At 42.4% G+C, this 13,791-nt stretch overlaps 1 protein-coding gene across 1 annotated transcript in view; it reads left to right on the top strand.

The window, feature by feature from the left end:
• Positions 1 to 8,083, top strand: part of SLC35D1 (solute carrier family 35 member D1) — a 50,041-nt gene extending 41,958 nt beyond the window's left edge. Inside the window, exon 12 of the mRNA XM_065880256.1 lies at positions 7,752 to 8,083. Coding sequence (XP_065736328.1) covers positions 7,752 to 7,860 — 109 coding nt within the window. The 3' untranslated portion in view covers positions 7,861 to 8,083. The remainder of the gene's footprint in view (positions 1 to 7,751) is intronic.
• The last annotated feature ends 5,708 nt before the right edge of the window (positions 8,084 to 13,791 follow it).

The following is a 13,791-nucleotide window of genomic DNA, read 5'->3' as shown; positions in this document are numbered from 1 at the left end:
TTTTATAGTTAGGTATATAGCCTGTTTTGTAATAATTTTTATATGTGGTGTGAGGTCTGGATGAAGATTCTTTTTCCTGTGTATGTGTTTTTTTAATATAGATATCCAATTGTTCCAGTACCTTTTGTTGAAAATACTGTTCTTTGTTGAATTGCCTAATTCTTCATAACACTCTTTTGAAGTTCTTTTATTATCACTGTTTTATAAATGAGGAGGCTGAGGCTTAGAAAGTTTGAGTTGAATGGATTCTGAAGACATGCATTGAGCCTGTTTCTGTGTGCCAGGCATCGTGCTCCAGAGAGACATGGTGCATTCACTCATAGCTCTGCCAAGGTCACAGAGCTAGTAAGTCATTAAAGGATTTTAACCCAGATGCGTTGGACTCCAGAGTCCAAGTTCTCACCCCTTAATGAATTATCATTCAGTAAATGACTGATTAGTTGTAATGTAACCTAAGTAAACCATATGTAGCCATTGTTACCTTAGATTCTCAGCTATTTGAGGGTAGAAACCACTTGTCTTATTTATAGTTGTGTCAGTATTTATCAGTTCCTGGTCCATAATAGGCATCCAACCAGTAATAATAATAACAAAATACCAGACAATATTTTTTATGCTTAGGCATTGCCCTAAGTACTCCATACTTCATCTTTAAAACAGCCCTCTGAGACAGATGCTGTGTATATTCCATCTCATAGTGGGGCTGAGAAACTTGCCACATACTACCCAGCTGGTAAATATTCAATCCTTGATTGCCTTCCACATTTTCTTAACTGCAATCTAGTAAATGGTGAATAGGTGAATGCACTTATTTTCATATCCCTTCAGGATGTGTCATCATACTGGTTATATAACTCTTAAGTCGGCCTCCTTTTGTGTAACACAACCCATTTTACTGTAGCTTCTGACACCAAACTAGAGTCTCTGCAGTCTTCGGGGTGGGCCATGGCGCAGCTCAGAGTCTAGCTCCAGAGTTAGCTTCTGAGGACTTTGGTCTAGCGGTCTCTGCCCAGCGCCTGAATCTACAGTTCGTTCCTTGTGGACTCCTTTGCCTGTTTCCTTAGGAGCATGTGTTGCTTCCTAGTTCCAGACTTCTCCTCCTGAATAATTCCATCCTAGCAGACTCTCTTCTGGTTCTAGGCTTCTCCTGAAGTAAGGACTTACTTACTTACAAGTAAGGACATGTCCTTACTCCTGAAGTAAGGACATTTTACTTAGTAGTTCTCTCATTTGGAGAGAGAGAGGACAACAGTTACCAGGCTTTTTAGAGTTAAATAACTGGCATCTCACTAGAATAACTTGGACTTTTAAATAGGATGCAGGGAGGTTAGCTAGCCCTTGGTTATAGTATAATTCCTTACAGAAGAGCACTGAAATAGAATATAGCCCAAAAATGTGTGTTTTGTTATGGGTACTGCTGCTAGCTATTTATATATAGTTCACTTTTCATGACCTCAGTTTTCATGTGCTCAGTTTTTAAGCTAGAGTTGTCTATCCTAGTTCTGCCACTAAACTTCTCTGATTCACCCTGAGGAAGTCCTGTGAAACTGTGTCATGTGGTCATTAGGTCTAAAGTTATTTTGCAGAAGACTAATGACATTTGAAGGAACTTCTTCCAGGTGTAGGAAACACATAAAATATATTATCTTTTTAAAAGTTCTGATGGGAGTTCTCTACCCTCATTTTAAGTTGTTTTAAGAGGCAGGAAAGAAAAAGGAACAGAAGTAGGGGAGAAAATGATGGAAATGCTTGAGTAGTTTGGACTCAGCTCCGAGTTGATTAGTATCAAAGATGCCATACTGATTTCTTGAGGGAAGAGCAAGTGGAAAGGTCCTGAAGTGGGAGTGTGCCTGGTGTGTTCAAGAACCAGCAAGGAGGCCAGTGTGGCAGGTGGGAGTGGAGTGCCTGAAATGAGATGGGACCGTAGAGGTAATGGGGTGGGGGCAGATTAGGGACAACTTTTTTTTTTTTTTTTTTTGCGGTACGCGGGCCTCTCACTGTTACAGTGGTGGCCTCTCCCGTTGCGGAGCACAGGCTCTGGACGCGCAGGCTCAGCGGCCATGGCTCATGGGTCCAGCTGCTCCGCGGCATGTGGGATCCTCCCAGACCGGGGCACGAACCCGTGTCCCCTGCATCGGCAGGCGGACTCTCAACCACTGCGCCACCAGGGAAGACCCCTAGGGACAACTTTTAAGAGATAGGAAGAGAGTTGGAGGATTTTGAATAGAGGAGTGACAAGATCTGATTTAATTTTAATAGGACCACCCTGGCTACTGTGATGAGACCAAAAGAGGGGAAGTGTGAAATGTTTATATTAATAGTAATGGCTTTCATTTATATAGGAATCACATAGCATTTATAATAACATTAGGCATTTATATGGCATTAATAATAGCAATGCCGAGGCCCTTTTAATACATTCCCTCAAAAGAGCTTTCAACAGCTGTCATCACTCAAAGGTCACAAAGTATCTATCCAGACTGGCACCAGTAATAAAGGTTGTGGTAGTCTCAGGAACTAAAATCACACAGAGTTGCTTGGGAGATTTCACAGTGGAAAGGATACTTAGGCCAGGACTTGACCAGTGGGTAGGATTTGGAGAGGTGAGAAAGAGAAGGGAGGGTATTCCAGCCACGCAGTACTGCGTGAGCAGAAGTGTGGGGCTGGAAAGGCAGATGTTGGGTGGAGGCTGGGGAGGTGCTGGTAGGGACTCCAGTACAGCTAGAGCAAGACGTATTTCACAAGGGTGAAACAGGCCTCCCTCAGTATTTCCTGGGGATTGGTTCCAGGACCTGCCGTGGATGCCGAAATCTGCAGATGCTCAAGTCCCGTGGTCAGCCCTCTGTATCTGTGGGTTCTACATCTGCAGGTACCGAGGGCTGACTGTGCTAGAGAAGTAGGTTGGTGCCCGAGTGCAGAGTGCCTTGAATGTCTCATAATGGGAAGGATGAATACCCAGCTAGGAAAATACTCTGAGAGTTACTAATACACTACAGATGGTAGAGGGTAGGTCAAGTCTTGCTTACTCATAATACAATTAAGGTCTAATTGGGATGACAAAACCAGGAAGGTTTTACTATACTTAGGACTCCTTGACTTTCTGGATGAATAAATTGGTGTGCAGCCACAGAGATGGGGGAGAAGTGACAACTGCCAAAACCCCTTTCTTCTTTCTGCGTTTGGCAGTATTCGTCCCTGGTATGCCGTAGCATTTTGACTCTTACCCCTATTGGATGTCTGCTGTATGCTGATTAACCTTTTGAAAATGATCTGTTGTCCTATTAAGTCTGTAGTTTAGTTATATGGTTTAACATATAATTATATATAACATTGTTATATAAATAAATTATATAATTTAATTCTCACATCAGTCCTGTAAGGGTGGTAGTCTAATTACCATTTCACAAATGAGGAAACTAAGGTTCTGAGAGGTTCTGAGAGTAACTTGCCCCACATTATAGAATTTTGCAAATGTCACAGAGCCCACAGTTAAATGCTTTCTAGTCAACCCTGTGTCACCTCTCTGTTTCCCTTTGTTCAGATAGGAGCTCTGGAAGATAGATGAAGAGGCAGCATAGCTCTGCTTTATGTGCCTGGTGAGAAAGATGAGAAAAGGGTCCCCAGCAGCTGCTGCGTGTGGAGTGAAGATGGGGTGTCCCTGGTCACTGTAGGAGGAATGTACTCAGAGGCCCTGCCTCAATTATTTGGCAGAAATTGCGTGTATTAGGAAATCGCAGTAAAAGTCAAACTGTCTTAGTTCATAGGTCTTGATACTGGTTGACATATTTTACACATGGAATATGGAAGGCAGGGTCTAATCTAAGAGGCAGAGCTACCTGGCTACACCGGTGAACAGACAAGTCAGCTGCAGGGGGAGATGGAGACAGCCTGTTCCTTCAGACTCTTGTCCGCGGCCATGGAGCTGCTACATGGAGGGGCGTTTTTAGTATATGTTTGTAGGATGGATTTCTAATCGTATGAGGCTGGTAAACATGTCCATGGCTGCGTAGGTCTCGGAGAGGTAGGTTGTACTTGCCTGATCTCTGGAAGATCAGAAGCGGATCAGAGCAGGTGAAGTGGCACTTGCCAGCCAGGCTTGTGGCATTCTAGCTAGACTCCTGTCTGCAGGACACTCTTGCTTTGTCTCTTTCTTCTGTTTCTTTCCTGGCTGTGTCTGCCACAGCAGGTCTCAGTGAATTAACAATATTCACTGAATATTAGGCAGATGGAGAATTGCTTAAGATTTTTAACAATCAGTGTTTAGGATTGTCGAATATATAAATATATAAATACCAATTCCAAAGTATCAGAGGTCAACTTTAATGTGAATATTTGTAGAGCCAGTAGATTAATGAGAAGTTTTTTGAAGTAGCAGATTTTGATTCAAAATCACTTGATAGTGATGTATAAAAATTTAGATGTAGGCCTTTCCCCCCCAAATTGGGTTTTTTCCCTTTCTTTTCTTAGTCCTCCTCATCTCCTCCTTCCAGCTTCCCCACATTCCCAAAGCTTCTAGGAAGCAATTTATATTCTTCCACAGCATTAACTCATCCTTGCTTTTTGGCACATGGTGTCTTTGTCGATGAATATTTACTTCTTTTCAGGTGATTCAGGAAAGGCCATTTCTGAAGATGTAAACGTTTGATAATGATCAGGTCAGGAATAAAGATGAGATGAAAGCCTTTTATTATTGCCTCATGTTGGAACTTGTGATAACCCGAACAGTCTGTACTCTTTAATCTCCAGAGTTAAGAATAATGGTTTCTGTGTTTTGGTTTTGCTCTGGTTATTTAAACAACTCTGTGGTAACAAGATGCCCTTTTCTTGCATCAGGAATCTTCTTATTATACCTTATCATACCACTGTACCTTTTGTTAACAATGCATCTCGCCTCTAGCCTGTGAGTATTGGAGCTTACATGGAAGTGGGGAGAAGGGAATAAATATTTCCTGATTGCTTACTCTGTGTGCCAGGATTAGGGCCTGGTTCTTTATACGTGTTATCTCATTTATTCTTCAAACAAGTCTAGGTAGATAGTATTATTCTTATCTTTTTAGTACAGAACTAGAATCTCAAGAGAGATTAACAGATTTGCCCAGGGGCACAGAGCTAGCGGTTACATTCAAGATTTGAACCAACACCTAACTCCAGAGTCCATGTTTTTTGTCACACTAACTACACTAGGGATATAGGGTCCCAAGATCGCCATAAGGAGGAAGTCCAGAGTGAATTCCAGGGCGTTCTTTGTCTTCTTCTATCCTACATTGCTCCATTATTTCTATTTAGGTGAAATCGGCTTAACATGAACATAATAGATTGTCTTGACAGGAGAAATAAAAGAGAGCATTGTTATGTTTTAGGTTGTCATAAGAGAGGGGATCTAGAGGAGGATAGGATGAAAGTAAGAAAGAGCATTCCTTCTACTTTTTTGCGGGGTTGGAAGCAAAGGGAAATTGACTATCATGTAGATGTGCATGTGAACCTCAAAGAAGTTTAGCTTTGATCAGGAAGCCTATGGTAGGCTGTCTGTCTCCTTGGGTCCTAGCCCAGCTACCAAGGAAATCATCTACTTGATGCATTAGATAAATAAGAAAAGTTTCCAGAAGAGTCGGATCAAATTCTGAAAGGAAAAAAGAAGAAGAAAAAAAAAGAAATGGAAGAAAGCAACCAGATGAAGGAAAAGATGAAGCTCCGTGAACTCTGGCCCAGGGCTGGGTTCATGAGGCTCCTTTCTTTGAATGGGGCCATAGCAGATATTCAATTCAGCAGTTATTTAATTGTGCTGCTACAAAGTGCCAGGCCTGTGTAAGGCACTCTGTAGAGCTAAGAGTAAAGCCTTGGGAAATTCATAGGCTGATGGGAACAGTATAAAGCCAGGTACCTGCACTATCAAGTGGAGCAGGGGCTATAGGGAGGAAGCCGATTCAGTGGAGAAAATCAGACAGACTTGGGTTTTATTCTGGTCCATGATTAAGATGCTTTGTGACCCTGAGCAAGGTAACTTATGACTTCTGGGACTCAGTTTCTTCATCCCTAAAATGAGCACCTTGAAGGGATATTATAGTGGCAGGAGATGTATGTAAAATGCCTGGCATGTAGTAGACTTTAATAAATGGTCACAATTTGATTATTTAGTACCCTAAATACCTGATCTTGCTTCCTTATTTGCAGGAGCTATGCAGCTTTTACCCTCCTGGGACCGGGATGCCAAAGTCCAGAGGAGAATAGAACTAATTTCAGATAAGCAGCAAATTTATGAATCAGGTGGTCAGGTAGGAGGTGGGGGCCAAATCCAGGATGGAGACATCTGAAAGAGTGTAGGCTAGGCTGCCAGCTGGAGACCCTAGGGAGTCACAGGTGGCAGGCTTGGTGGCAGAGCTGGTCAGGGCAGTTTAGCATGTCGGCTCTTGGAGCTTCTCCAGCTTGCTTTCAGTTTAGTGATTGGGGCAGGAGGCTATGTAGTCCAGGTGAGAGTAGACAAGAATAATCACTGTCGCAAAAGAATGAACCCTCCTGCCGTTAGGTGTGGTAGACAAGTGTGAGGGCTAGCAGCAACCAGCTCAGAGTCTGAGGGCTCAGATGACAGGTTCTCTCCACTGTGACCTTGATTCTAGTGGGAGAGAAACCAACTCTGTGAAATCTCCCCAGGGTCTGCATGTTTACTTACTTATTGGGATGCTTTTTACTCTTATTAAAAATAATATTTCTTTTGTCTTGAATGATTACTTTTGAAAATGCAGAAAATACATATAGAAATCACCTATAACCTTACCGTCCAGATGTAACCATTTTTTTAAAATAAATTTATTTATTTTTTTTGTTTATTTTGGGGTGCTTTGGGTCTTTGTTGCTGTGCGCGGGCTTTCTCTAGTTGCGGAGAGCATGGGCTACTCCTCGTTGCAGTGCGCGGGCTTCTCATTGCGGTGGCTTCTCATTGCGGAGCGCAGGCTCTAGGCACACGGGCTGCAGTAGTTCTGGCACTTGGGCTCAGTATTTGTGGCTTGCGGGCTCTAGAGCACAGGCTTAGTTGCTCCGCCGTGTGTGGGATCTTCCTGGACCAGGGCTAAAACCCGTGTCCCCTGCATGGGCAGGCGGATTCTTAACCACTGCACCACCAGGGAAGCCCCCAGATGTAACCATTGTTAATACTCTTGTTGTGTTCCTTTCAGACATTTTCCTATTATGATGCATATTAATATACATATTCATGTTCATTTAAATAAAATGGGGTTGGACAATACTTAATATTTTGTAAGATTACAAAATACTGTCATTGCCAGTTTTTATTTTATATCATTTAAATGGATGCATAGTATTCTATTGTATGAATTTATATAATTCCCTGTTGTGGGACATTTATCCTTTAGCTAATTTTCTGCAATTATAGATTTTGTGGTAAATACTTTGTCAATAACTCTGTGAAGATGTATACAATTCATCCATGAAATGGATTGCTAGGTCAAAGGATAAGCCGAATTCTAAGGGTTTTTATTTCAACAAATTGTCGTGCAGAAAGGCTATATAAAATTGGCAGTCCTGCTGGCAAGTATGTGCAAACATTCATTTTCCCAGAGCATCAACAGCAGTGGATAATAATATCATGATGAGGGAAATGTCTCTAGTTTGGTAGATGAAAATGCTATATGTTTTAGTTTTTTGTGCTGTTGATTTGTAAAGGTAGCTGCAGTGCTCACACCACTTACATTTGCCATTCCTTCCTTCTTCTCTGATGGTGGTTTTCTATTTTGCAGCATTGCTGGGAGCCTGGTGTATTCCTACATCACCTTCTCTGAAGAGCAGCTGAGCAAACAGTCAGAGGCCAGTAACAAGCTGGACATTAAGGGGAAAGGAGCAGTATGACCGGAGGATTGCATCAGCTACATAGGCCCAAGTTTTTGATCAGCTCGGAACACTGGCAGTTCTTATACAGATTCTGAGGTGTCTTGATCATGGAGAAAAATACCATTCCTTTGCACTTGTACAATCTGAGGATTGATTGCTGCCTTTTAAAATTTTATGAAAGAGACTTATAATTGACTCTTTTAAATATGCCATTTGCATTAATTTATATCAGACTGGAAAATGTACTGGGCTTTTTAATTTATTTTTCTTCTATGCCAACAGTGAAACGTCAATGTTTTGAAAATATTTTATTCCATAGTTTGATATCCAGGTGTCCCTGAGAGCTGCGTATATGAAGTGCTTCACCTGGAGCCTCATCATTCACGTCGTTGCCGCGTCTGGAGGCACTTGAGCCTTCCTTCTGCTGGAAATGCAGCCAAGGATCTTAAATTTCTCTTCTTTGAATTTTCTTTCTTAACAATTGCATTTTCTTCATAAGGATGTCATCACTCCTTTTGCCAAAGATGACATCTTTGGCGCTAAAGAAATGTGTGCGGCTTTGAAGTGTACTGGTTTCCACGCTGGCTTCCCTAAGAACTCATGGGATGAACAGAGTGCTTTCCTTGAAAATATCCTATTCCCTCTTTGTTGTGTAGGATGAGGATAATGAAGGGGCGGAGGAAGTAGGCCTTTTATTCATTTATTCGTCTGTCTCTGATTCATTCATTCAACTAAAATGTACTGAGTATGTAGTTATGTGCCAGGCATTGTGCTAAGTGCTGGGGGTAAAGGGATGTTTTGGAGGTAGTTGCCTTGATCTCACTCCTGCTACAGTGACCAAGGGTTAGACAGAGGACTTAGCTCTGTTGATTTATTTAGAAGACGTTGTGACTATGAACAAGTCATGGGAATTTTTTCAGCTCTCAGAAACTGCAGATCTGTAAGCAGGGTTGGAAGCACCTGTCTACCAGCCCCAGGGCGATGCAAAACCACATGCTACAGTGTATGTCAGTCACATGTATGTGAAAAGCTGCAATTGTAAACCATGCAACTCAGCCTTTCTTCTCTGAGTGAGAGTGGCGTGCAGGGAAGGGGGCCGTCACGTTTCCCCATGCTTCCCACCTCTGGGTTTGGTTGCTACCCTTTTTACTCATCCTTGAATCAATATGTCTGCATCTTATATTTTTGAGTGTATGGTTTGAGGAGAAAGGCTGGTTAGATGTTTCTCCATTGTCGATGCTTGGACTGTCTCTGGCAGTGTCAGTGTTGGAGCCATCACCTTCCTTTCCACTTGCGTGGCACGAGCATACCTATTTCCTTTGGACGCTCCCACCTACATCCCACCTCCCTTGGTCACTTGATGGGCATGCCCGCTTCTCTCAAGACCGGCGCTGCATCCTGGAGAGCAGCTGTGGATGGGCATACGCCTAAATTGCCTCTTTGGGTGGGTCAGGTGTTAACTCGAACACAGTAGTGTGACTTGGCTTAGAGACATCCATTGACTTTGGAGATGAGTGTTTGCTCAGGCCAGCTGTGCAATCATTGTGTAAGAGGCTGGGTACCTTTGTGTTGGTGTACACTCTGGCTTCCATTTCATTAGGTTTGCAATCTACTGGCCTTTGTTGACCTAAACAGTTAGTATTTTGGGGCCTCAACAGGGGACCTGGAAGGTTTTGATTTCTTTTTATTTTTGAAAAAGTATTATATTGAGGTCATTTCACGTTCATATCTTTCCCTTATTTTGTCTTTATCGAAGCCTGGCCGGTGGTGCTGGGTCCCTAGAATTAGCCTCATGGCCAACTCCTAAGTTACAAGCTCCAGGTAAGGGGTCCTAAGCCTCACTTTTTTCCAGTATTATGTGAGCTGAGAAAATTCAAGTGCGAGAATAGGATATTATCTTGTACAAGATATCTTGTTGTCCCTGTTTTATTGATAAGAAAACAAGACTCAGAGAAAGTTAGGTGACTTGCTAGTAAGTCACAATTCCTGTTTTTTCTACTGAACCATGCTGCCAATGATAACCTCCCTTCTCCTCCGAGGGAGTGAGGAAATGAGGCTGCCAGCTAAGCTAGCTTGAGCTCTTTCAGGGAGGCAATCTGTTGATTGAATTTGGAGTCAGAGAGGAATAGGCTTTGTGAATCAGGGAGAATGATGGGTCAGTCTACATGCCTGAGCTTCTGTCTCACTTCCAGGCTGGCCTCGGTTGACATGCACTTCTGGCTGTGAATGTTGCTGCCACTGCCTGGTTTTGCCACTGGGGACAGTGGGAAGTCGTAGGAGCTAATTTTAGCAGTTCTGTTCCTTCTTCTGCCAGCCACATGGAGGAGGGAACTTTGATGTTAGAAATACTTTGTGTGCATTTAGAGGTGTTGGACTAAAACCCCACCAGGGGTTGAACTGCTTCTTGGAGATCAGGTTCCCTTGAAGATATGTCATCTCTCCAGGTTTATTTGAGGAAATCATGAATAGTTATAACTTCACTAGATGCACATGACCTCAGGGCTCCTGGCCTGTGCTGAACTTTCTGGATGCTTAGAAGCAGTAGAGTAGTTTACAGCTTCTGCTCTGTCCATGTTGATTGCTGGATGCCCCCTTCAACTGCCACCAACATTTCAAGATAAGAGAAAGAAGCCTGGAGAAGTTGGAGATTGAATAGACTGGCTAACCAGTTTTGAAGTTTGTTTTCAATTACGTGCAGGCTTGGTTATGGCACACACAAAGAGATATACCTGGTATTCCAGCATCTTATAAGGCAAAAGTTCTTTGACCTGTTAACTACCTCTTGGAAGAAAGAGACAGTATAGAGTTAAATGCTTAAATTTGCCCTTTGAGACAGATGAGCTGTGGTGAGAATTTTGAAAACACATTAGTGACTAGTGGCTCCTCTTCTTGAGTCAGTGACAGTGATGTTGTCTTTGGCCAGTCTGTTTTTAAGGCAGTGCCAGATTGATTTGAATAACCCTGGTTGGCCAGGGTACACATTGCTAACATGTCAGGTGATTTTTAATACCCTTATATGGCAGTTGGCTGTATGAGTCGGTCATTTGTAGGATCCAACTTGCACGTAGGTTAAGAAAGAAAAGTATGTTTGCAAGTTTGTTGTTTGTAGTCCTAGTGTATCAGGAATGCATGGTAAGTTCACATCAGTAACGCTGATGTAGGATCTTCGTGGAAAGAATAGTAGAATTTCACTTTTGACTGGTTTGGGAAGGAACCCAGGATTTGGGGAGGGCCTGCCTTTGCTTTCATTATTATGGCGTCATTCAGTGAGCAAAGATTGACTGTTTAATTCCAGGCATTATTCTAAGCTCTGGGGCATCTGAGGTGAAGAGGGCAGGGTTCTTGTTCTCAAGGAATGTATAATTCTTTAGCCAGACCCCGATTGAGACCCCGATTGAGATGAAAGGAGTCCATGATTTATGAGTAAAAGCTGCCTGCACAGTTGTCAGCACCGCTGATCAGGGGTGTCCCACCCACTGCGCTGAATGAAGCACTTTTTTAATCTAAGAGGAGTTATAACTCCTACTAGTCCCCCAGCTCTGAGATGCGTGCCAGGCCATTAGACTTCTGTGACTAGCCTGGGTCCCTCCTCCCTCTCGTGCGTGCATTCTTGCTTCCTCAGAGCTACAGCTGTGTACTTCTGGTCCTCCTTGTGAATGAGGCTGTAATTGATTTTTCCCTCCCTGAGGGGAAAAAAAGATACTCAGAATAAATGAGATAACAGATGCAAACTACTCAGCACAACGCCTCCTACATATTAGGCACTCAGCACATGTTGTTATTGTCATTATTTCATGGTAAGACTATAGGCAAAGGTTAAGATTCTTAATTTGTGCTCCTTAAAATGCTAGAGGCTGGGCAGTGTATTTCTTTTAAAATGTGACCCTATACTTTGTTGCCTCTAGAATGCTTAGTTTCAAAGAACAGTTTCTGCTCACGGTTAAAGAATGGTTTCTGCTCACGGCCGTCTTTTATTAAATACCTACTGGATATAATTGTGGATATTGTGTGATGCAGGTGAATCCATCTGTTTAAAAATAAAATAAAATTACTTTCGTATTTTGGTAAATTAAAAAAAAAAAAAAGAAAAATTATTTTCTACCTGAGAGGAAGATAATTAGACTTCAGAATGGTGATTCCGTTAAAACTTCCCCGGTTTGTCACCTTAAGGTAGCTCCTGTATAGGTCAGACATTCCTTCTTCCCTTCTCCGAATTAAATGCATCAACTTCATGCTGCCTCTGTGTCCAGGCTTTTGTCAGTTGGTGTTTGTGAACCTCTGGCACCATTGCTGTTTTCTAAACCTACCTTCTAGTTCTTACTGTTAGGGTGCCACTTCATCATGGTATGAGGAGGTATTCTATGGTGGTTTTTTTTTTAAGCTTGCTTTTTTGAAAATACTTTTTAAAAAGAAATCTACTGGTTAGATTTTTTTGTCTCACAAAAATGTTTTTAGAGATTATTTTGTTCATAAATGTTTCTTTCTCATGCTGATGATCAACTGAGTTTGTCTACAAATGTTGGCCTATCACAGTATTTTTTCAATACAGATTCTATTTACCAAATGACCATTTTAGTGTTTTTAAAAGGTACCAAGGATTGAGATATGTAAATCAGGTGACATAATATGAAAATTATGTGCCTAAATATTTTTGTAAAGGTGTCAAATAAATACTTTTTCTTCAACACATGTATTAAAATTTCTTTCTAAGTGCCTACAAAGACAGTCAAGAGCCATAAGCATGCCTGAATTTAAGAGGATGGCATCCAAGTTAGTTAACTGAGACCCAGTAATAGAGAAAATACTGTTTGCCATTGTGATATTATGATTTATAATAAGAAATATACATTTGGTCTTTGTCCCTGTTCCTGGCACACAGCTCCTAAAACCCTTGTAATTTTCTTTTTTTTTTTTTTTTTGTGATAAACGGGCCTCTCACTGTTATGGCCTCTCCTGTTGCGGAGCACAGGCTCCAGACGCGCAGGCTCAGCGGCCATGGCTCATGGGCCCAGCCGCTCTGCGGCATGTGGGATCCTCCCAGACCGGGGCAGGAACCCGTGTCCCCTGCATCGGCAGGCAGACTCTCAACCACTGCGCCACCAGGGAAGCCCCCTTGTAGTTTTCTATAAGAGCTATAGGAACATGTTTTGTTACAGTATTTAGTATCGTTTCCAGTTCCTGAAATAGCTCCAGAGCCGTAACAGTGAAATGGGTGTCTTTCCTTAGCATCTTTCAACCATACCTGAGTTTATGTTAATGAGGTGACTTTTGGAAACTCCCTAAGGCTGGGAGCTGGTTGCCCAGGGAACCAACTGAATGATTTATATTGGAACTTTCAACCTCCACACACCCGCCCCCTCCAAGTGGAGGGGAGAGGGGCAGGAGGTTAAATCAATCACTAATGGCCAATGATTTAGTCAACCATGTCAACATAATGAAGCCTACATAAAAATCCATGAACTTTGAGATCTGGACAGCTTCCAGATTATCGAACATGCATAAGTGCTGGGATGATGATGCTTCTGGAGAGGGCATGGAATCTCGGCACCCTTCTCCATGTACTTGCCCTCTGCATCTCTTCCATCTGCTGTTCCTGATTTGTATCCTTTTGTAATAAACTGGTAGTTTAGTAAGTAAACTGTTTTCCTGAGTTCTGTGAGCCACTCTTAACAAATTAATCCAATGTGAGGAGAGGGTGTGATATATAGCTGTTTGTTCAGAAGCACAGGTAACAATCTGGATTTGTGATTTGTGTCGGAAATGGGTTGGGGAACAGTCTTGTGAGACTGAGCCCTTAGCCTGCAGGATCTGATGCTAACTCCGGGTACATAGTGTCGGAACTGAATTACAGTTCCTGTTACAACCTGTGTAGCAGACTGGCTTGGTAGGGAGAAAAACACACATTTGGTGACCAGAAATATTGTGAGTAGAGCATTGAGAGGAAGACCC

This window comes from Phocoena phocoena, chromosome 1 (assembly GCF_963924675.1).
Source record: "Phocoena phocoena chromosome 1, mPhoPho1.1, whole genome shotgun sequence".
Classification (NCBI taxonomy): Eukaryota; Metazoa; Chordata; class Mammalia; order Artiodactyla; family Phocoenidae; genus Phocoena; species Phocoena phocoena.
The sequence above is the reverse complement of the archived record's forward strand: the minus strand, read 5'-3'. Positions and strand labels throughout refer to the sequence as shown.